Consider the following 25,979-nt stretch of genomic DNA (forward strand, 5'->3'; position numbering starts at 1 on the left):
CCACTTTGAGAAAGAATGGTATACAGGAATGAATTGCTCTTTCTTTTTATTTTGTACATTGGTCAACGGAGACTTATTTGCATGCTGTAAAGTTTCCAATCAAATCGGAGAAAAAATTGGAGTTATTGTGCTGCAAGTGTGAAAAATGGTGTTTTGAGTTATGGTGAAAAAGTTTGCGATAACGTGCAAAAATTTCTGTATGCTTTTAGGATAATCTTACAATAATGTATTTACTGTAGAATTAGTTAAAAACTAAGTTTTTAAGAAATAAATTTTTTTTTCATTTATAGTGGTTTACTTCCATAAAAGTATGCCAGCAATCTTCTAAATAGGAAGTCATTAAATTACTTTAGTTAACTATGGAGAAAAGCATACGAAAATTTAACGCTTTAATGCTATCCATAAGATTAATGTGTAGGTTGAGGTGTGATTAGTTCTAAATAAAAATGTAAACAAAAAATAAGCTTTATTAATAACTGATAAAATACGAGCAAATAAATTTTTTTCGAAGCGTTGAAATCCACTGTCAAATTATAGAAGAATATATTCAGACAAAAATCTTGCAGTTATTTGAAAATTATTTATTAACAGTTAAATGAGGATGAATACACAAAAACAAACATTGCCTGAAGCAGATCTTTAAATTGTCAGTCTCTCTCGATAACATGTATAGTTCAATGATAATGAATATATGCTCATTCAGATGCTTCAAAGTGATATAAAAAGCTGAACTCCATTTAAAAATTTACGCATGTTTTTTTCTTCTTCATGAACCTAATAAAATAAGAAGATTAAATTAGTACAGAGCAGTTTGTAATTTTTTAAGTCATTTATTTCTTAGTAGTAAGTATATTACATAATTTTCATTATCTCCTAAATTTGATTTATGACGCTTTATAAAAAATTCACTATACATAATCACTTTTTACACGAGCCAATCAGATGAAGTGAAACGCCAGATTTGGATTTAATCATTAATAAAAATTTATTTTATAATCAGAAAATTAAAAAATTCAATTATGTTTTTATGTACGAATAATGTAATAAATCAACCTTCTGTTAATTAATAAACTCAAATTTAAAAATAAAATTAATGAATTTAGAAACAATTTGTTAATTCTAATTTGTTAAATTACTCTTTGAAATTTACTCAAAAGAAGAAAAAAAAATTCAGAATTGTAAGGACTAAATCACGTCGACTTAGCATCTTACGTCCAGCGCTAAATTAACTAGTGACGTAAACTTTTGCCGTCACTTCTTATGTTGTTGTACAGTGTGCAAAATAAAAAATGGATCACCCTGAATAAATTTTGATCTAATGATCGGATCTTCACGTTCTTTAATGGTTCGGGGGGATGACCTGAAATGAACTAATTAATCAGTGCAGACGATATTTTACGTTACGAAATCAAACACAAAATCGTACTTTCTCTGTATAAACACACCATTGTTTCAACACATTTGGATTACGGTCTCCCGAAGTATAGACGGAAACCGCAATCTGGGAAATATGATCCCAATGTGTCAAGATAGCGGTCTATGTTTGGACCCTTTAATGTTAATTTTACATTCTGAAAATTGTTTTGCACACAATTATAAAATTCGTTTAACCAAAGATAATTTCATGTAAAAACTAATTTTTAATAAATATTTATTATTTTTTTACATTTTATTTAATAATAGTCGAAAATATTTTGAATCTAGTTTTGAAAAAGGCGTATTTTTAAATTTCGATTTCTCAGGAACTACTCGACCGATTTTGCTCAAATTTTGTATTTTATTATTTAAAATTACAATCTTTCAAATGATGAAAAAATGGTATATTTAGCATGTAAAACATACATTAAAAAGTTTCATGACATGGTGAAATACACAAAAAGTAAAACAAAAGTAAAACTTTGGATCGCAACTTTTGGGTCAAAACTTTGGTATCATATTTCCCAGATTGACACTACCATTTAATATTGGGGTTAGAAATCCGGATCCGTTTATAAAATGGTATTCAGCACGTTTTTGTGCCTGTTTTGTAACTTAAAACTTCATCTGCACTAATTAATTAGCGCATTTGTGTATTAGAACGTTAAAATCAATTATTAGATCAAAAGTTATTTTGTGTCTATTTACTTACATATTATTTATTTCTTACTTAAAAGTTATTTGTTGTCCGCGTATTTTTTGCGTACTGTACGTGAGCCAATCATTCGAGGGTACATTTGTACCTACGCATTACAAATCAAACGTTGTCATCGGTTTCAACTACCTCAAAATAGAAATGTTACCTTAGGTGACTTTTGGCACACATTTAGGACATCTATCTTCTGGAAGTTTTTCTTCCACAGTTGTAGGTCCACATTTAATTTGTGGACAGGGGATAGGGTGGCAAATACAAGTTGGACATCCGTAAGGGCTGAACCTTTCAAAACGACAAGGCAGTTCACAATGCATTGCGAGACACTTAATCTTCTCTCCTAAAAGCAACAAAATATTTATGCCACAACATTCGCCAAAATCTTAATACAATGATTTTTATTCAATTAAAAATAAAAGTGGGCAAGCAAAGAAAGTTAATTTACAGAGTAATATATTTTATAAATTTTGTTCTTTTCAACATTTTCCCCCCAAAAAATATTTTTTAAGTTTTGTTGTAGTTCATTTACATCGCACTAGAGCTGCACAATGGGTTATTGGCGACTGTCTGGGAAACATCCCTGAGGATGATCCGAAGACATGCCATCACAATTTTGATACTCTGCATAGGGGATGGCACCCCTGCTTCGGTAGCCCGACGACCTGCACGTGAAGTCGACCACTTTACAGTAGAACAGTTTAGCGAGGACCTATACAGCACACCCTCGGTCCCTATGCAGACTGATCTAAGTGGTCACCCACCCTCACAGTAACAGCAGCCAGTTATGCTTGACTTCGGTGATCTGCTGGGAACCGTGTCTTAAAAAAGTCCCGTAGTGGTGTGATCATTAAGTTTAATGAGCATGAAAGTGAAACAGAAAGTGTCGTTCCTCGAATAACTTTTAACCGAATTATCAAATTTTTCGTATGTAAGTAAAGCAATTAAAATATACTAATTAGGTAACAAATAATTAAGTTTAAAAAATTTCATCCAAAAACGTACATTCAATTAAAAAAAATATTAGTATTTTTTGACCAGTTGAAGTTTTTGACCAGTTGAAGTTTCAGCCATTGAATGTTATTTTTTATTTAAGCTCATTTTGATTCATTTTACTTGCTAAGGGTGAGTAACCAATTTTTTTTTCTCCCACTCACAAATATCATTTATCTAAATATAATTCATAACAAATATTCTGAATATTTTTATAATCTTAAATTCAAAAAAAGTTATACTCTCTTAAGCTGTGCAGTATCAATTGATTAACTCTAAATTTCAGTCAATTGGACAGCCTCAGAGGTAAATAGAGATTTTTAAAACATTTCACTTAGTTAATAAGTTCTTTATTTATTTATGTAGTAATTAAGTAAACGAATTTTTTTAAATTTTGCTCTTTATTTTTACCCGGTGGGCACCTGTGAGCCTTAATCACTGAGGTGAGCATATTACCCACGCCACAGATACCCATTCATATCCACGAACGAACCCACAACCATTGGCCTCACAGTTAAGCACGTTAACACCGGCCAAGTTTCCGAATCCAATCGAGATATAAAAGATATTGATTATTATTGAAATATTAAAAATTTGTAATTATTATTTTTTAAATTTATATTTTCTTGGAATAATCTTTTTGATTAGCTGATCTGTAATTCTGTGCATTTCTTATTTGAGAATTTAGAGTCAGAGACGAATTAAAAGAATAGCAAATAAATTCACTCAGAATACTCACTTACTCAGAATAAATTCAATATTGCACATAAGACGATGCATTACAAATAAATAATTATGAATTTTTTGTAGTTTTTCACGAAAAAAGGTTTTAAGAATAAAAAAATAACTAAAAATAAACAAATAAGGGATTAAGAATTATTTGCATCTCTAGTAAAAAACTTAAAAATCTGAATCTTAAATATTTTCATTTCCTATCTGGGATGAAACCATTCGGTGAAAAATTTCGAAACTGTTCTTATTTCTTACAACCTTTTAGAATGACAAAACCGATATTTTTGATTAAAAAATATCAATTCTCAAGCCAAATATCCTTTCTTTCTACATTAAACCGAAAAGTTAACTCAATTTTGGCAAGAAAAAGAAATATTAGAATAAAACTTCTTTGTAACAACTTCACTACACCGTATAACAAGTTTACGCTCGTCCAATTGAACTTGATCTTGAACTGAATTCAAATACAGTGTACCTGTCAGCGAAGCGGACACTTCACACTTTCAACTGAGATGATGCCCGTAGGTGCCTAGAATAATGTCTTTGTAAAAAGAGAAATGCCACAAGTAAATTGTGGTCGTCTTGGGTGGGTGTAGGCTTGAAGGTGCTTCTCTGACTTATCTGCTAGTAGGGATTTGAGAAGGTTCAGGAGTTCCTGATCCTTTAGTAGCTGTTGTAGTTCTTTGAAGATGAACAGGAATATGGTCGGCCAATTCTGTTTACCCAAGTATTATATACTGACGTCATAAGCAATCCCCGCCTCTTTTTGTGTCACGAGAAGCTAGTTTCGTTTTAAGCTAATTTTGAGTTATGATCTTAAAAATTACAGGTCAATTTTGAACATACTGATTTGATTTTTGAGAGTTTTGTGTTATAGACTATTCAAAATCATCAAGATTGCGCGATTACCCTACGCATGCAGGTTCCTCATTAGTTTCTATTTAGTCATTCTTATTAGATCTTATAGATATAGACACTGGAAAGATAACATAACTCCGATTATTAACAAACTAAATAAAATTGATTATCATATCTTAAATATGAATTAAAACTTAGCAGCAATTTAGTTGCATCTAATGTCTTCCTAATCAAATGAATGCCTGAATTATTTTTTTTACCTGTCTTACCACTACAAAGACACATTGGGCAGCGCTCCGTACCACTTGGTTGCCGTTCCATTTCACAGCCAGGGCCGCATTTTGTTTGACGGCAAGCTGGATCTGATACAAAAACACTGTAAGGATTCGAAAGCAAAGGAGAATCTGAAAAAATAGAGAATGTAAATAACTCCCATGACATGAATTGTTGTAGTTTTATGCGTAAACAAAGCTTTTCTAATGAATTAAGTTATTGGTAAAATAAGACATCACTCGTATAATTTTAATTTTAAATTTAATACTTTTGCTATTATTTTTGAATCTTGCAAAGAGTATTGCGTTTATAAAGATGTAACAAGTTAAATTTTACCAAGTGCAAATACTTGGAATCTTGTACTTTTTACCGCATAATTGATAACAGAATTCTTAGCGCTTTCAAGCTGCATCTAGCGTATTATGACTAATGTGCAACTGTAGTCCGTTTAATAGTTTTCATTTTTAAAGTTAAATAAAATATGTTTATCAGAACTTAGACGATTGAAGTCAAATAAAACTTTCTGTTCCTTAAAGTTAAAAATATAAATAGCATCTAAAATTAGGAATAAAATGACAGATGACGTGTTTAAAATTTCTATGTAAACATTTTTAACTGTTTTCAGCTGTAGTCTTCTACCAGTAAAAGCCGAGATTCTACATTGTTTTTTGTGACACAAACAGTGAAAATACTCCATTGCAGTCGCAATATTTGCCTCCATGCCGTTCCAGTTAATGCTCTTAAGAAATGGTATCAATTTTGGACTGACTTTCACTGTTAGTGGAGTTAAAATTAAAAAAGTCGAATAGAATATAAATAAGAGAAAATAAAAAAGAAGAAACATTATCTCTCACGTTTTGGGTGGGGGGAGGAAGGTTTGCAGCGGATAAAAATGAAACGAAAAACTTGTTAATTCAGTAATGTATAAAAGTCATAATTCGAAGAAAGGAATGCATTTTTTTCTCTTTAAAAATATTTGATTATACGATTGATGAACTTACACTTCCTTTGGTATCGATCACAAACACAAGTAGGGCATGGTTCAGCATTGTAATCGACTCGACATCCTACGTCACACTTAGGAATCGAACAAGTCCTCTGGCATTGACATGTAGGGCATTCATTGTTCCCAGGTACTTCATCACATCCTGGATCACATTTTACAGGAGAACAAAGAGGACCTAATCCTATACAATAAAATAATCCTATCAAAATCATTATCTTGTATTAATTAAAGTTGGTCTGTTTTTTTTTCTTTTTCTTTACCCATTGGCAAAATGGGTCATGGTTTGGATTTCACAGTGTCCTAACTTTTCAACCACAATAATCAAGAGTAATAGTAAACAGTGCGCATGCGTTGCTATGACGACCACTGCTGTTTGATAATTTTTTAGAAGTCTTTTTTTTTTCACTTTTAATTTTGTTATGCATTAAATTTGTGAGTTTATTTTTGAGATATGGGACCAGAGAGATCTCATAAATACTTCTTGAGTTGCGAATAAAAGAGAATTTCTTCATTTGAACTATATTTTTGATTTTATTGTTTTAATTAAGAATCAGAAATTCTAACCTACAGTTCAAACTGGATCGTTTTCAATACTGATTCAAGTGAATATCACAAATAAAGAGCGTCCAAACTGATTCACACTGTCTCAAAAGTTAGAATAAAAGCAAGAAAAAAACGATGCAAAGCCTAAACTTTTTGAGGCTGAAAAAGCCAAAGCCAAAGAGCGTAGATAAGGATACCTTAAGCGGTACACACAAGCGGAAAAACGAAAGGATTCCGTTCGCAAACGCAAGCATGAAGCCCATCCCTCACAAAAGTACCATAATGGTTGAGAGAACTGAACCCTACCGAAGAGCGAATGGTAACTCTCCGAACCCCTTTCATGCAAATATGAGAACTCGGTGTTGATCACCAGTTAGGGATAAAAGGATCCATTGTCAACTTACCCAATGACTTGCACAAGACTGTAGACTGTCCCCCACGCAATATAAATGATTCATTCGCCATTCATGTAAAATTAAAAAAAAAAAAACCGATCTTTCAAATCATATTTTATATATGAACTTGTGAATCCGAAACGGGTGTATGATGCTGCTTACAATCTCCATCCAGCACTAGTGTACAAATCTGAAAATTTTAATATTGATCTCGATTGGCTGTTCAATGTCTATTCAATCATCAAAAGAATTTACACAGAATGTGTCTGAGTTGTGTTTAAACATGTCTGCGATATTGTATACCGAGCAGTTCAGGATTAACAGTTAAAGATGTCCAAGATGAAAACACAATAAAGTTTCTTTTCCAAAGAAAATTAGACAACTATTTTGCCACTGGGTAAATTGTGATTTCCTTGCGGCGATCACAATTTATTTTCGTTTTTTTTAAATTCTTTTTTTCTATTTATTTACTTTCTTATTCAAATTGTGTCAACAATTTTTCGCGAAAAAATTTGATACTTAAAAAAAAGTTGTGCTATATGTCTTTAGTTTTTTTCAGTTGCTCAGAAAATAGGAACAAATTCTACCAACAAGTCTTTTATTTTTATTTTTCATTAATTTCATTAATTTTTTTAATACATTTTTCAAATAAATTGTCCTTTTGGGAAGTCTGCAAAAATCTATTCTTAACACGCTATTTTTTTTTTACTAATCTTATATTTAGCAAAGAGATTATTACAAAGGGGACCTAAAAATGTAGAAAATTTATCGGGAAAGGAATAACAAAATAACACATTTTTACAACAAATAAATGTGAATGTTGAGATTCAGTTGTGTTCAAGTTTGGCAGCTGATCTTTCTTGGTTATTTTTAAAATCCTTTGGTGTAGAATTTTATTTAATATCAACTTTTATATGATTTATGAGATTTATCAGAAAGAAATTCGAATTCGCAATAAATTCTAATAAGTGTAAGATAACTTATTTATTTTGCTTATTCATTCCCCAGCTCCTACTAGGTTTTTCAAATCATAGTAAAAATCCCTGAAAAGCACAAAATGAACTTTCAAAGAAAAAAGTGGGAAAGTAAAACCGAAAGATAATATTTTGTCAACATTCACCGCAAATTTTTACCTCCCTTTTTTCAGAAGTTGAATACTGACTCAAGAAGAGTAGATTTAGAACTAAACTTAATGGAAATCACATATTCATTTATAATAAAAAAACTGTAGTTTTCATCACTCGAAACTCATGAAGAATCTATTTTGTCTTATGAGTAGAAACGAATTTTATGTATAATTATCTGTTTCCTATCTACCATAAACTGGAAAATAAGTAATGAATTAGGACATTTTTTATTTTGAATAGGCTTATTTAAATACAAACACGTCCCACCTGATTTGCGTTAAAAATTTCCAACACAAGTTAGTGGTTAACTCAAGAAAAAAATATAAAATTATTTTTAAAAAATTATACTTTCCCACATATGTATCTTTTTCTTCGATTAGGTATGGATACAGATTAAAAGGTTTTCGGAATCACTAAAAAATGAATAAGTAAAAAGTAAAAAAAAAATAAACATGCTTATAAAACTTTATGCGTTTTGTGACAGGCATAAGCCATCTCATTTTTCATTTTTTTAGTTGCTTGTTGGCGTTGGTAGAATTTTTCTCCTATGCCAAGTAAAATACGTTAAAAATATCCCAAATAGTAAAACGCAAATGCTTTTAAATCAAAATTATACGTTAAATTTACACAGTTACATTTTTTTGATAAAAAACATAACTTAATACGTTACCAGGATTGCAATTGCAGCTTGGACATGGACGAGTTGAATAATCAATTTGACATGGTGAGTCACATTTCGGCATTGTACATCGAACACCAAAAGGTTTTTCTAAAAAATACAACAACAGTCAAGCATTAACGTCGATAATTTAAGCTGTTTTATAACGATATTTTTCACGTGGAGCACGTTTTTTAATGATTTTGATGAAATTTATAAAAAATTGAGAAAACTTCCAATTCCTTTTTTTTTTAACTTCCTTCTTTTAACAGTCAAAAAAGTTTTCGATGACAGAATACTTTTTTGTAGTTGTTTTTACCTCTAAAGGAAGCGTTTTATTTAGTGAGATCAAAATTAATACTTTAAAAATAAAACAAAAAATGTTTTTGATTTGAATCCAATAAAAATCTACGAAATAAATATTTTATTTGCTTTTATTGTCCACTACAATTTTTTAAGCATGCAAAATTCCTTCAAGAAGCACTGAGTAATTATTTGTTCATCATTTATTCAGATTATAAAATCCATCAATAAATTTAGCATGGTGCATTAGTTTATTATTTAATAAAATTTCATGGAATCAATTTTCCATGTCATAACTTGAGACTAAATAAGTAAGAATGCTGAAATTACTTACGTTCATTTTCACATTTACAACTAGGGCAGGGTTTAGTAGAATAATCCAATCTGCATGGCAAATCACATTTAGGCGGCGAGCACATAATTTTTGGAATATCTTTAAAAAAGAAAACATTTATTCGTGAAAATGTTGAAGTAAAAAGAGTTTCTAAAAGATTTGCATTTTAATTAAATTACACATTCAGAAAAATAAGTTGTTATTTCATTTCCTTTGTACTTTATTCAATTATGCATCAGAAAAACCTTAAAGAGAGTGGTGCAAGAGCGGACTAGTCAAGTAGAAGGACCAACCCAATTGTGTATTGATTAATTTATGGCGTCTGCGTAGGTACTTTTGCTTTATTATTTCATCACTCAATTGTTTTTAAGCTATCCTCATTTATTAGTCATAGAATTATTTTTTGTCCAGCTTATACTGAAAATTCATACCCTAACAATGAATAAGGATTTCTTCCTATAATATCACTGTTCTTTACCGTTTGGATAACCTCTGCTCCCTTGATGTGTGTCTATGCCTGGGCCACGAAAGCTGCCGTGGAGCAACGGACAACTACATCCAAGGTTGAAAAAAAGGTTTAACTGGACAAAATTTATTCCCTTCTTCGGAAATGTGTTGTTTACATTTTTTAGACCCTTTATACAAAATCGTATTTATTATGTAGATGTGAAGAAATGCAATTTTCTTTCTTTTTTTTTAAAAAAAGGCTAATTAATAAAAACTCTATTTTTTTTAAACGAGTTTTGGTCACACAGTTCCAGAACACTCTTCTTTCACTTGTAAATGACGTACCAACTACAAATGTCAGCTACTTTTTCACTGAAACTCTTGTGTATCTAAATTTCCCAATAAGTTAAACAAACATACCTGATTTTACCCTTCTACTGGGGTAAGCAGAAAAAGAAAATCATTTATAAAAAAAGTTGTACATCAATGACATTTAAGTAATGTAATATTGTACACAACTAAACAATGAATATCTTAATTAAATCTGACAGTTTTTTCGATCGCACAGTTTAGCTACAAGAAAAAAAAAGAATTATTGTTTCTGATCATACTTAGTAATTTGACAATTAAAATATTTAATTGAAATAATCCGGAAAAAAAAATTTGAAACAAAGTTTCAAATATCAATTTTCTTATTTACTTTTTAAATTTGCATAAATTATCCAAGCAAATGCACTATTCTTTCAACAGGTTGTATTAACAATTATTTTTAAAAACCACAACATCGATGTTAATTTGCTAATGGATATTTTTTTAAGGAATTTTTATACCTATCAATTTTAGTTTGGTAATCTTGGAAATTTAAATTCTGATCACCAACCACACCCATTACAAAAAAAAGCTTAGATTAAAATAAAATGTTTGAACCTACTTGAGGATTCACATGAGCAGCTTGGGCATGGTGTTGTACTATAATCTATTTGACAACCAGGGTCACATTTCGGCGGGGAACACTGGAGAGTAGGAAGAGTTCCTGGAAAGATTATACTAAGTTGTAAAATAATTATATACCATAAATAAATCCAAACAACAAAATTATTTCTGTATAACTTTAACTCTTCAAAAATATTCCAAAATATTATTGAAATCGAGCACAAGCAAATCCCGTGTTCCATCTTTTGCAAAATTCTGTTACAAATTCTGTTCGTTCAAAAATCATATCAATTAAGTATTAAAATATTACCTACTTTACACAAAACAACGTTATACAAGCCACGTTAGTGAAGAAATAACGTGACGTTAGGCGACGATGTTTTTACAAGTTGAAGTTACATTGCTTTAATATGGGCATGCTGACAAAAGTGATGTTTTTTTGACCAACTACATATCTGTCGACGCTCAGGTAAATATGTACTCGCTCTATATTAAGAAAGAAGTGAACTGCAAATTTGCACAATATTTATTTATTTATTAATATTTGGAAGAGAGCTTTTTTTGTAGCTCTTTACGGCTCTCCTTCCCCACACACCCACTCTCTCTGCAACACATGTCTTCCAAGATTGCGCTACCGTGCGGATACATACCGCCGGAAGTGGAATTGTTTTAGCAATCAATAATTACACAACTGTTACTATATTAACAATTACTAGTACACAATAAAAATTCACACAAATAAGAAAAAGTGATATAAAATTGAAAAAAAATTATTCATTCAATTGGCAATAAACAAATCTTAGAAATTAGCCGCTTAAAGATTCCTTTGTTTGTCTTAGTATTACAAACACGAACTCTGCCATCCTTTCCTGGAAAGACCTTCACAATTCTACCCATTGGAAAATTACATATAGCGAAATTATCTTCGTTTATCAAAACCATATCTCCAGTTTTAATGTTTTGTTCATCAAGGTACCATTTCAACCTTTGTTGCAAAGTTGACAAATAATCTTTGTGCCACTTTCTCCATATTAATTGCACGGATTTAGTGGTTTTGTGCCATAAACTCAACCTGTTATCAGATACATTGGTTACATTTCGTTCAACAATTGATGTGAACGATCTTCCGATCAGGAAATGGCCTGGAGTGAGAACGCTCAAATAATTGGCTTCTGAAGATAACGGGGTAAGCTTTCTAGAATTTAAAACAGACTCAATTTGAATAGTCACAGTCAAAAAAAAATCCATAAGTTAATTTTTTATCACCCACTGCTCTCTTCAGATGATATTTGAAGGATCTCACTCCAGCTTCCCAGAGCCCTTCAAAATTCGGACTCCTCGGTGACAAAAATTTCCATTTGATATTTTCATGACTCATATAATTACATAACGTTTCATTAGGACTAGGCTAAATAATTGTTGTTGTAACTCATTATTACTCTCAACGAAATTAGTAGCATTATCTGAGTACAGAATACTGCATTTTCTCCTAAGCGAAAAAAATCTCTTTAATGTACCTTATAAATGCTTGAGAACTCAACTCTGTCACAAGCTCCAAATGAATCGCTTCAATGACAAAACATAAAAAAATTGCGACATAATTTTTTTTTGAAAAGTACCTTTTCGTTGGTTCTTGTGTTTACTTGTAAATGGACTGCAAAAGTCCACTCCTGAAGTGGCAAATGGAAAATTTTGACTCAGACGATTTTTGGGCAGATCACCCATAAGTTGATCTAAGTTATTGGTTTAGCTTTAAAGCACGACAAACACTCATGAGCTACTTTTCTACAAATAGATCTGCCATTTATTGGTCAAAATCTTTGCCTTATAGTAAACCATAACGCTTGAGGCCCAACATGCAAATGCTTAATATGATTACTAATAATTGTCAATTGTGTTAATTTATGTTTTTCGGGTAACAATAGGAATTTTTTGTCTCCAGCACTATTAAGAACCTTTGATAATTCTAATTGCAGTTCTCTCGTTTCTCTCAAGGTGTCTTCACCACTCAGAACACCATCCATATACAAATCTCTTTCTAATACATGAGATGCTAAAGGATAGTTCTTATGCTCGTCTCTCGACAACTGAAACAAAACTCTTGTTGCTAAATAGGGTGCACTAACTGTTCCGTAGGTAACTGTTTTGAGCTCATAATGTTTTAACTGGATCATTCACTCCTTTCCTCCAAAAGTTCTCAAGAGTTTAGTTTGACTCTGATCAATTAAAATCATCCTATACGTCTGTCTAATGTCTGCGACAAACGCATAAATATGTTTGCGGAATCTCGTCATAATTTTAAACAAACCTTGTATTACCCCACCGTTATATTATGAGAAATTTAAAGAATTTCCTAAGGTTGTTTGTGAGGACGCATTGAACACTACACGAAGCTTTGTAGTACTTTTATCAGGGCGATAAACTCTTAAATGTGGTATATAATAGGTTCCTATTTCTTCCTCACACTCTGGTATTTCTGTCATATGACCCATATTTTCGTATTCACGTAAAAATTCCCTGTATAATGCTAAATTTTCAAGCTCTTATATAACACGTTTCCACAGTGAATCTAATTTTTAAGGGCAATATCTTTAGATTTCCCTAAACACGTTGGGTCATCTTTTAACGGCATTTTTACTATACTTACCCTGTGCTATCTCTTTTGACATTCCTCAAAGTGCGTTTCACAATTTATTGCTTCTTTGTTCTTGGGTACCCCAATTTGCACATCTTCTATTTCCCAAAATTTCTCGATAGTTTGTTCAAAATCAAAAATTTCTCTAACTAATCCACAATGGATTTTATTATCCTCCATATTTGATATGCTTCCACTAACTAAATAACCAAACACAGAATTTTGGAACACTAAATTCGAATTAGGAGGGTGAATTTGCCCAGGTTTTATTAGCTCAAAAAAGGATTCCGCACCGATTAATAAATCAACTCTCTGTGGAATGTGAAAATACTCATCAGCTAAGTTAATGTTCTCCAACCCCTCCATACTCTTGTTTACTTTTTTTTGAGGGTGTGAGATCAGTAATTCTAGGAACAACTAATAAATTTAGATCACTGTTAAAAGTTATGGCTTTATTTATTAAAGTAACACATACTTGAGACCTAACAGAAATAGCTGAATCATTCAACCCAGACATTACTATGTTTATTTTATTCTTTCTCAATTGCAGTCGATCTGCACATTCTTTACTTATGAAATTAGACATAGATCCTGAATCTAATAAAACACGAACTTCACTCTCATTTCCAAAAGAATCACATAAATAACAAATTGCAATACTCAAAAGAACTGTTTTGTTTTTATTCCAGACATAAATACTCGTGGCAGAAAAGATATTGGGGCCTGTGTTTTGCTCTTGTCATACTGCAGGTGCAATTTCAGAAGCAAGTGGAGACATGGGGGGATTTCCTCTATCAATTTGTTTTTCCTTCGATTCTGAATTCACAATGTTCTCCTCTTTTACATTTGATTGCGCTGAATAATTATGTTCTCGATTAAAATGTAATGAAATATGATGCCTTTTACCATATTTTGCACAAGAATATTTTGATTTACATGACATCACTTTAAGTTTACCAAGTCAATTAAAACACAATTCATTATCTTTAACAAATTGTGTTTTTTCCAACACAGATCATTTCAAATAAATAGAACACATATAAAGGGGTGATCTTCATTATATAAAATGCACTTCGAACTTTTTACATCAGACAAAAAAGTTTTAGATGTATTTCTTTCATTAAGACTTTCATTATAAGAACCAGAACTCTTAGTTAATGGTTTTCCACGAGATGTCATAAATAAATATATTTCCTTTCCTAGTTTAATTGGTTCAAACCAGATGTCCGATTATTTTACGCTTAAATAAGTAGTGGTTTCCCTGTCCAATGTTTAGAAGAGTTTATCAGAAAGTATTAGCTGATTTAATGTTTTAAAATCAGTCACATTTCTTAATTTTAAATTGTACTCCCAACTAGTTGTTAAACGTGATGCAAACTGAACGTACGTTTCATTTAACTGTCGTGTGGTTGTTCTGAAATTGTCCAGACAGAATTGAGCCGCTGGATGAAATTCTCCAAATACCATTTCTTTCACTTTTTCATAATTATTAAAGATCTTCATCACCTATATATGTGATAATATTAGACGATCTTTCACCAAGCAGATTATGAAGAATCTCCAACTTATATTTATCTAGTACACACTTAGCTATAAATGCTCGTTCTAAAGATGCAGAAAAGAATTCCCAATTATTGGGTTTACTAGGCACTTTAATGGTCAATGTTCAATGTACTCGTAATCAAAGAATCTGGAGAATTATTAGATTCAAGTAGCTCTATATCATTCTCTTTTGGCTCAGCACGAATACGTTCAATTTCTAGTTCAGTTTTTGTTCTCTCGAGCATAAAACTCACTAACTGTAATTATTTTGATTCTTCAGACTTGCGCTCTTCTAATGTTAAACTTACAAGATCACTTATAGTTTCAGAGTCAGTTTTAACACAGTCATATTATCACTAATATTTAGATCTAGTTCGCAGGCAATAAGCCTTGAATCATAATTTTTATAATTCTTAAACATTGTAAATTAAAGTATTTCATAAAAGAAATCAATTTGAAATCAGCGACCCAAAAAACCTATAGGTGATAAATTTTTAGAACATTGAAGTTAATTTTCTAATTTTGGCCACATTTTTCTGATTTTGTCCCACTGTGCGGCGCTACGAAACCATGCGGATACAATATCTATCTGAACTGAAATTACTTTTAACTAGCTGTTTTATTCCAGTATGTTTTTCTGTCTATCAAAAATACTCTTAACGTTTAAAAAATGAGCAAATATATTATTTAAAAAAATTAAATCTGAATAATTTCAATTTATATTTATTCTCAGATATATATGATTGCTACCGTTTTATTTAAAGGTTTAAATTGTAAAACAAAGATTTATAGTGCCCATATGTTCTAAAAACTCATCAATAAAAATCGCATTTTTTAAATTATCTTTTTTTTTTAAATTAAAAAATTCATTTTTTGAACATATTTATTGAATGTTATTTAATGAGGTTGGCTTAATATCACATCAACACACAGATTTTTCAAAAGATTAAAAAAAAAAATCAAAATCAGTTATTTTTCGAAGTACTATAATTACACCATATTATTCTATGGTATTATAAATATATTGCTAGTTTTTTTTCGATCAAAATAATCAAGAAAATTAACTGCCTGGGCAGCTGGCTGAAAAAACATACTGTATTAATTAAGAATCACACGGCAAAACAGATACTATTATTCAGCCTTACAAAAATGAATTGTTTTTATAACTTTATATTATTAGTATATATGAATTTCTAAGTAGAATTTATTATGGAGTACATAGAATTAGATTCGCCCCCTGCAAAATGCATCATCGCGCTCTATCTTAGACTTAATTTTTTTTAAATTCTAATATTAAACAAAAACATTATAAAAATCTATTCGGGTTTTTATAATCATTCATTTTATTTAAATTTATCTATTTTAATTTAAATTAATAGTGAATTAATAACTGCGAGGGAAAAGCGGAATTAAGAAAGTACTAAGTTGGAGCATAGTATGCACTTAACAACGTATACGCCATACAAGAACAAAGCAAAACAAAGCAAATCACTTTATTGTGTAAAACGTAAATATTAAAAGCCAATTCTATTTTACTGAAATCGGAAATGCAGTGGTTTTCAAATAGTATTTATTTTATTATATCAATTTCATGAAGTAACATTATACGCCACAGTATTACTTCATGAAATTGATATAATAAAATAAATACTATTTGAAAACCACTGCATTTCCGATTTCAGTAAAATAGAATTGGCTTTTAATATTTACGTTTTACACAGTAAAGTGATTTGCTTTGTTTTTGTTGTTTAGTTTGAAATTAGGCAGTAAAAGTAGCTCTAAATAAATGTAATAATAAATTTCTAAATGAAACTGAAATTTACTTTGATCTCGACAAGCGCAGCTAGGGCAAGGTTTTGTTGAATAATTTATATCACAACCAGAATCACATTTGGGTGGAGAGCACAAAATATCAGAAGGACCTGCAAATAAAAATATTGCTTTATTTCAACAAATTAAATTTCACGCTTAAGAGTCAGTTTCTTTTCGAGTCAGGTAGCATTGGACATTTAATTTTTTTAATTTTTGTTGAACTTTTCAGGATATAATCTTCATGTAAAACACGAGTTTTTGTCACTTATTTTTTTGTTTTAGCGAAAAAAATTCTTGCAGTTTTGGAGGGTCGAAACTGAAGATTCTCTAGAATTTTAAGAAAAACTCAATTTACTAGCAGTGATTCGTTTCGTGATACGAGTGAATCATATCACTGACCATTACTTTCTGTTGACATTAAGTATTAAGACAAATACATTCAGTGTACCTTTGCGACGGAGGTCAAATGTCGTTTAAAACTCTTAGAGAAAAGCTATTTTCTAAAAGCTATTTTACGGTCATAATGACGACCGTGAAAGTGTATTTGTACCAACAGCGAACTACAACAGTATTTATTTATGTGAATACAGACCAATGAGTTGAATGTAAAAAAAAATTAACATATGAATGGAGTATATTTGACGTGACCATAAAATTCCCCTTAAAGCAGTAAGAAACTGAAATTTTGCACTATTTTCAATGGCGTTAACTACCCTCTCCAATGGTAAACCATACTCTATTGCAAGTTAAGAAAACACTATTATCCCTATGGAGAGAGACTGTCTAACTAGGGAAACTAGGGAAGTGTGACTCGCCAATTTTGAAATAAACTAGTGGGATGTATGCCTTATGAGGAATAATTTTAGAGGGCAACATTAGTTTCGACCCATAGAAGGTTCTGTGAGCGATAAAAAATAATTAAATATATAGAAAAATCGGTATTTTATTACTTCAATGCAGACTATTAGTTATTGTAATTGTCTCATACTCCAATTAATTTGTAATTAATTGGTTAATTAATTAGTTAGCAAACTAATAAATTAATTAACAAATTAATTAATTATTAATTAATTTATTTATTAGCAATTACAAGCTCCAATTAATTTGAAAAATTTTTTGAAAAAAAATTTAAAAAATTTGATGCCAATTTTTTTTTAAAATTAACCTAACAGGTTTTTCTGAAAAACTACAGATATATAAAATTTTCGAAATAATTTGACAATAAATATGCATTATATAGTACGTGAAAGTACCACAAAATTAATTGGAGTATGAGATAATTACAATAACTAATAGTCTGCATTGAAGTAATAAAATACCGATTTTTCTATATAGTATTTAATTATTTTTTATCTCTCACAGAACCTTCTAAGGGCCGAATCGAATGTATGCCAAGCTCCCAACGCGAATGTATATCAACATCTCGAACAAGTCTACCGTTTCACAGTCTTCTTTTTGCTTGCTTTACTAAATTATGTAAAATGAGGAAAACAAAATGTATTGAATCTTTCACTTCCAGTAAAATTGGAAAGTTGCATCATATTTAAATGCTACTTTCTGTTCGTATTTAAAGAAACAGACGAAAGAATAATAAATATTGTTTCTTGTAAACGATTTTCTTCTACATCGAAGCAAGAGTAAAAACACTTATTCTTATTTGATTTGATATTGAAAAACACTTAGTCTTACACTTATTTGATTTGTTAAGGGTATGCCAGTCTAGGACGCGCTATTTTTAGAGGTCTTATCAAATCCAATGATCTTGCTTTATATAGTTGTTTCGTTTTCAAGAACGAATATTCTCTTTATGTATCGAAATGTGTTGCCAAGTCTAGGATTCCAGTAAGATTACGAAACTTTAACCTTTTTTTACAATAATAATTCAATGATACGTATCGTAAAAGATTGCACGAATTAAAGTTCTGTTCAACGCGTTTAAATTTTTAAAGTTTTTATATTGTTTCGAATGCACATATATGTTTAAATTGTTAACGAAATAAAACGTTACTATACGAAGTCGCGGATGATTACCCAAATCCTTGGTAAAGATCTTTTCTTAACTTGCAGTATAGCATGAAACGTGTTTAAAAAGAGGCTTTACGTATATGAGAAACAGTGGTCGCAGAAACTACATTATTTCTGTTAAAAGAAAAAAGTGGCACCACGATACAGCAAACTAAGAAAAACTACAGCAGTTTCGCAACTTGTGGCGCGCTACTTCCTATCACTGAGATGAAACAAAATCAATTCATAGATCCATGGTTACTGATTCGAATTTTATCTATATGTACCCTGCACTAGTTGCAACTCCTCCAGACTGAATTGTATTTCAAATAAACGAATTATATCGAAATGAAAATAATTTACATCCTTTTAGTTCATTTGTTAGGGGAAAAAAATTGAAAATTTTACATTTTGCTATTCTAGTGCTTTTTGAGACACAATAATTTTTGCTTTTCCAATTAGAGCGTGGATGGCAAAATTCCGACGCAAGAACAGTCCACATAGAGGCGAGGATTTTCTAAATTTTTAATTCAGAAACAATTCCTCTTGACGATTTCTGTATTCTATTACCCAGTACGGGCCTCAAACACTAGGGATGTATTTTTTTTTAAAAAATTTGAAACATTAACAATGGATCTGAGAATTGAATTTGTTTCTGTCATACCTTAAGGCCATATTCATATCTTAAGACCTTTTATTCCAGCAAACTTTATGTTTGTCGAGTTTTGACGAGGGTAGTTACTGACTTTGAAAAGCAATTTTGAGGTCACGTCAAATATACTTCCCGTATATGTTAATTTTTTAGATATTACTCATCGGTATGTATTCCCAGAAATATATACCTTTTTGGTTGACTGACTGTAAAATTATAAATAAAAGGGCTTTCTTTTTAGAAAAATTTTGAATGACCTTTGATACTTCGATACAAAAGTTCACTGAAAGAACTTAGGTCTTAATAGTTAGTGTGAATGTTAAATGCTTGATTAGCTAAAATAATCACTGTCAATTCCGTGATATACTCTTCCCACAAAAAGAATTGCCACTTGTAAATGTGTTTTTGTCAAAACTCCAGAGGTTTTTCAGCTGTGACCCCCATAAAAAATGTTTTTACGAAAACCAGTTTAATACTTTTACATAATATATACTAAAAATTTTAATAAAATCAAAATTGTCAAGCATCAATACTTGCCTGATTTATCCGATTTTATTTTAACAAATTAGCTCTTTAAACAATTCACATACTTTGATGACGCAGTGTCATCAAAGAAAACTTTTTAGAGAGTAATTTTCCTGTTCTATTTAGTTTTAAGAAGTAAAATTTAAAATCGAGGAGTGAACTTCAAAACAGATATTAAAATTGTAAATTACGTCCCTTTTAATTGCACAGATTATTTTTTACCTGATACATTAATTATGTCAAGTAAACCTTCTAGAATTATTGATTCAATATTTAACTTAAATGCAATTTTACAGCATTTTTTTAATTTTTCTGTACTACATACTGGTAAATTAGACTAAGATTTCTAAAAAAATATAAATAAAGAAATAAAAAAATTTTTAAAAAAAATCTTACTAATTAAATATTGCATTCAAATTTTATGCAAATTTTAAGGAAAGTCTGGAAAAATCATCCAAATACTTATTCCCAGGCAAAGCATTTTTTTTTAAAAATTTGGATCTTCTTTTCTGAGCAGTTGCAGTTTTTGGCAGTGTTTGCAATCGCAATAACACTGAAAATAATAACAATTCAGCAACAAAAAAAATTCTTGAATTCAGTGTATATGTTAGGGTTGTCATGTCTCCTACATTAATCATTGATATATTTAAAGAAGTGTATTATCTGCTTGCAATGATGATGAAAAGTTCAAATTTTTTCGTACTAGAAATAATTTTCTTTCTTCCAACAGCATAATATTAAAAAAACTCATAGCTTTAACAAATATTTTTCAAAGAGTATTTTCATTCGTGATAAAATGTTTGAAAACTAAAACTCTGATCCGATGCGTAATCGCGAACTCCGTATCAATTCAACCTATTCAAGATCATTCAACAGAAATATTAATGGAATTGAGACCAGGACTTTAAATGGAATTGAGAGGAAATAATATTTGAGACTTTAAATGGAATTCAGAGGAAATAATATTTATAGGTCTCTAAAAATGCCTCAAATTTATAAAGTGTTTGGCGAGTAAAACTTTATCCAGGATGATTTTTATATTACTTACTTTCTATCCTAATCAAGTTTTCTTTTTATCTTGCAAAGAAACGAGGTACCTTCACATTTTTTATCATTAACAATCTTAAGCACTGAACTATGCAAGAGTTTATAGTTTGCCCAGATCACATTGATTCCTGGTTACCCAGACAGAACCAGATCTGATGGTTTGCATTGTTTTATTTTATTTATATTTTTTTTTTTTTGCTTTGTGATACATTAAATCCCTTGTCTACAAGGTCACTTCTGTTGAATAACTCAAAGCACGAAATGGTAATAAAATCACACATCTGACGCTAAAACATGTGTTTTTGTTTTTTTCTTGAGATTGCGTGGCTTTTGTGCGTCGATATGCTAGATGACCATACTGAACTCTAATGACCTGTAATTGACCTGTGATGTACAGTGTGCCAAACCCCCCTAAAAAATGGACTACCTTGAATAACTTTTGATCTAATAATCGGATTTTCACGTTCTAAGACTCAACCCTAATGGCTCGAGGGGGTGACCTCACGTATGCTATTTAATAATTGCAGACGGTAGTTAAAGTTACGAAATATGACATAAAAACGTACTTTCTCTGAATAAACGTATCTTTTTTTTAGACGGATTCGGATTAGTAACTCCTAAAATATAGAGGATAGCCGCAACCTGGGAAACAGAGGATCCCAATAGTTTGGACTGGATAGTGTTCCTAAGTTTGGGACCCTTAATCTTAATTTTACTTTTTGCGTATTTCGCTATGTCTCGTGCAGTTCTGAAGCGAATTAAAAAATTTTCGCACACATTTATGAAATTCCCTTTTCCAAAGATAATTCTATGAAAAATTATTTTTATTATTTTATTTTAGAATGACCCAAATAATTTTGAACTGTAAGTCATGCAATTTTTCGTATCATTTTAAAGAATAAAGAATATAAGAATTACATTAATCAAATTTTGTATTTTTGGCAAAATACAAAATTTGAGCAAAATTGGTTGAAGAATATAAGAAAAATTGAATTTCGAAAAAGTCAGATATTTAAAATTATTCGTGATTACTCCGTGAATAACGGCTTGATTGCAGTAATATTGTCAGCACCGCGCACAGACCGCCTTCGTACAAGATGGTAGCCTGAGTCTTTTTTTAGGCTTAGTGTCATTAAGACCTACATTCAGTGCAATCCAATCCGTTGATCTGAAAATGGGTGGACTTCATTTAGCCACTGGGCTCTTTTTTACAATGACAATTAAAGATCTTAACCACTGAGTCATTACAACTTATGGATTTAAAATCTGGGATGCTGTTATCCGCTATTACAAATATTAAAATTTTTGAGAAGGTCACATGATCCATTGCCTTTTTGAACAAGACGCTTTTCTGATACTTATTGCACTGGTGATATGGAGTTAAATACAGTACAGAACCCGTTATCCGGAAATCAGAAAACCGGAAAACCAAAAAACCGGAGCGAAATTCGATAAATTTTCCCGCTATTTTTAAAAAAAAAATTTTTTTTTCCTCATAAGATTTTAGGATTTTTCTTTCTTTTTTGAAAGATGTTTACCCTAGCATCATTTTGGAAATAATTATTATTGTATTACTTCGTTTTTTCAAGATTATTTCCAAATNAAAAAAAAATTTTTTTTTTCTCCAGGGTTTAACAATAAAAAAACGGCTTTTTGTAGCGATTCAGAAAACCGGAAAAATCAGTTATCCGGAATAGTGATGGTCCCGATCGTTCCGGCTAATCGGTTTCCTACTGTATATCATTTTATCTTTTTGTTTTTCTTCCTTAGATTCAAAATAAGCATTTTTCTGTTCCAAATTGTTTTTGGTTTCTTTATTATTTTATTTCGTAGTTCTTCATTTTATGTATTTTTTTTCTATTTAATTTAAGAAACTTGGTCTTTTAAAAAAATATTTCAAAATTTAGTTTGTCAAAAAAATACTATTATTCTTATGTGAGAATTCAGTATGTACCATGAAGATTATGACGAGGAATTTAGATGCGCAATTGGAATAATTTTTGTTTTTTTATATAAACTTAATACTTTCCGATGATTTCGATTCTGTAGTAAACTCTTCTTAAAAATGCTTGAAATATTGTAAAACCACTTTATTGCTTTGGAAAAAAGTAACTTTTTGACTTTTATTCACGTGATAACAGAAAAATCAAATTATCAAAATATGCTGATTTTCCAGTGTGGCCTAAACGCTAAGATGAAAGGTATGTATTTTACGGAATACTTATCGAATTCCCAAATGAATTACCCAAAGATCCACACGTGCAACCTGGACATGGCTTAGATGAGTAGTCAATAGTGCAACCAGCATCACATTTAGGAGGAGAGCACATAATATCAGAAATTCCTGTGAAATCAAGAAAATAAATATTCGATATAGCGTTGAAATGACTTTCACCAAAATGCTTTATAGGAAAATATACAATGTTTTCAAAATGCATTCGAGTCACTTTGCAGATCTCGTACGCAATGCAGATTCTGTGCTGTACAACCACTACCACGTTACATTATACAAGATGAAACACAAGTTAGTGAATAGTTTTTGCTTCTGCTCACAAAGCCTTTACAAACACTGAACATGTAATAAAATAAAATTTAGTTTAATTGGAACACTGCAAATAGTGAAATTTTAAAAAATCACTGATAGTTAAATTACATTAATTTTTGAAAACGGCTTATTTATTGTTATCAATAAGAGAATTGATCTCTAAAAGATAAATAAAAAAAAAAATGCATATTTTTTTTCTTTCACTGCTTTCGTACTTTTTTATAGTTCAGCTTTCTTTATAATAAAACTATTTAACTTGAAATGCTTAATATTTTTGTTTTAAAATTTCATTTTTTATTTATCTAAAGATACTTGCAAAATTCAATTAAATATTAAGTTTCTCAGCTTCACCGGATTTCAGATTTTTTTTTTATAGCTAACATCATGTAGTTAAAACTATTCCAGAATTTTAGGATTTACCGAAGCATATTAGTGTAAATACCTGAGTGCCCTTCATTACCTGTGGTCGATCTGCTCTTTAAAGAAGAGAATAAAATGAACATCAAATCTTTTATAAAAGTTGCTGTATGAAAAATAAATATTTTATACCTTTAAATACAAATCCTCCTGGATGAGTAATTGAAATTTTATAAAAATCTTTATTTCATTGGACAAAAAAATCATTTTAAACTTGAGCTCAGGAAAATTTATTTGAGATTAGAAAAACCTAAATGAAAACTCTGAATATGTGTTGTAATCATTTTACTTTAAAATGTAAGAGCGTGACATCATTATTTTAAAAGTTTGAACTTTTTTACTAAATCAATAACAAAGCTTATTTTACTTTAGGTTTTCAGACAACAAAAAGTGTACGATTCTTCAAAACATAATAAACTATGAAATCAATGCTAAAACTTACAGCAAGAGTCTGTAAATCTATATAACACCTTTCAGAAACTTAATGCATTTCTTTTAAAATTCTTTAGAAACCTTTAAAATGAGGATTTATGTAAAAATTTCGTTCTGAATTTCAATTAAGTGGCATTTTTTTTATTTTGTATTTTTTTATTATTGTTTGTAAAAAATTCTGAGATAAATGCAGCAACGTTACTAGAAAGTTCATAGAATTTCATTTCCCTAAAGAATTTTTCGTATTTCTACAGATATTTTATATGTGAATAATAAAGTTCACTTTAGCTTTAAAATGTAAGATCTGACGAATAAATTAAGGACTACTTTTACTGCCACATCTACAACTCAGGTATGTCTTAGTTTAGTAAACAAAAGAAAATCGTTAAATTATTAAAAATGACTTTCACCACAATAATGAAATTTTACCTTGAGTACCACATCTACAACTAGGACATGGTTTAGTTGAGAAGTCCAAACTACAACCCGGTTCATCACATTTAGGAGGAGAACAGAGAATGCCAGGCGTTCCTACAAATTAAATCTTTACTTAATGATCGTAAAATTTTAACTAATTTGCATGGATTATAAACACAATAAAATGGTATCATTTTGAACCAAATTGTAATAAAACATACACCGAAGAGCCATTAGCCACCCTGCTAATAACATGTAGGACCACCTTCAGCCATCAAAACTGCTAGCACTCGCCGTGGCATTGATTCCACAAGGTGCTGATAGGTAGTCTGAGGTATCTGGTACCAAGCGCTCACCAACTGGTCCTGCAATTCCCTCATATTGCGAGGCGGTAGCGTGGCAGCACGAATTTGGTTTTCCAAGTAGGGCCACAAATTCTATTGGATTAAGGTCAGGTTAATTTAGGGGCCTAGACATGACTTGAAAATCACTAGAATGTTCCTCGATTCGACCCTTATGACATGGTGCATTATCCTGTTGGTAAACACCATCCCCAGCAAGGAAAAACTGTTGCCATGAATGGGTGAACCTGGTCTGCAACTATGTTCAAGTAGCTTACAGACGTCGGGATTGTTCTATGAGGATTATGGGTCCTAATGTGCCCCATGAAAACATTGTTCCTGGGCGAGAAACCATGAAAACCTGGGCGAGCCCATTGTTATAGATGGAGGGTGGTCATAATGTAATGGATCTTCGGTGTATATTCAGGTATCAAGATATAACAATATGTATACAAAAAAATCATAATTTAACATTGCTCTTGAAATTAAATGAATGCTTTATAATTTATGAACTACCCGATAATCTATACATAATAATAAACACGGCTGTGTGTGTGTCTGTTTGTCTGTCTGTAATCACAATATATCGCCCCAGAAGCCTCGCCCAGGCACGAAACTCGGCACATAATTGTGTTTTGACATAATGAAGAAGTTTTTTTTTCTTTTTCAAAAATTTGGATTAGTTTTTTAGTTATCAGTCATTTTGTAAGAAAATCTATGCTTTTTCGTCTTCAAAGAGCCATATTCAAAAAACTATTAAAAAATGCATATACTTTTCTCCACTCTTATAAATGTATGCTAATGCGAACCTTACAATTGAAATATTAATTTTCGACAACTTAAACCAATAATATACGAAGGAATTAATAATTTAATTGTAAGG

At 30.6% G+C, this 25,979-nt stretch overlaps 1 protein-coding gene across 1 annotated transcript in view; it reads right to left on the reverse strand.

Annotated features, from left to right (window-relative positions):
• Positions 1-560: 560 nt before the first annotated feature.
• The window catches only part of LOC107446012 (kielin/chordin-like protein), a gene marked incomplete in the record, with an annotated part of 171,960 nt that continues 146,541 nt past the window's right edge, over positions 561-25,979 (reverse strand). The window contains 10 exon segments of the mRNA XM_071183690.1: positions 561-774; positions 2,280-2,468; positions 4,969-5,112; positions 5,983-6,168; positions 8,723-8,821; positions 9,348-9,446; positions 10,726-10,827; positions 16,728-16,826; positions 23,190-23,288; positions 24,768-24,869. Of these exon segments, the coding sequence (XP_071039791.1) occupies positions 2,281-2,468; positions 4,969-5,112; positions 5,983-6,168; positions 8,723-8,821; positions 9,348-9,446; positions 10,726-10,827; positions 16,728-16,826; positions 23,190-23,288; positions 24,768-24,869 (1,118 nt within the window).

This window comes from Parasteatoda tepidariorum, chromosome 7 (assembly GCF_043381705.1).
Source record: "Parasteatoda tepidariorum isolate YZ-2023 chromosome 7, CAS_Ptep_4.0, whole genome shotgun sequence".
NCBI lineage: Eukaryota > Metazoa > Arthropoda > Arachnida > Araneae > Theridiidae > Parasteatoda > Parasteatoda tepidariorum.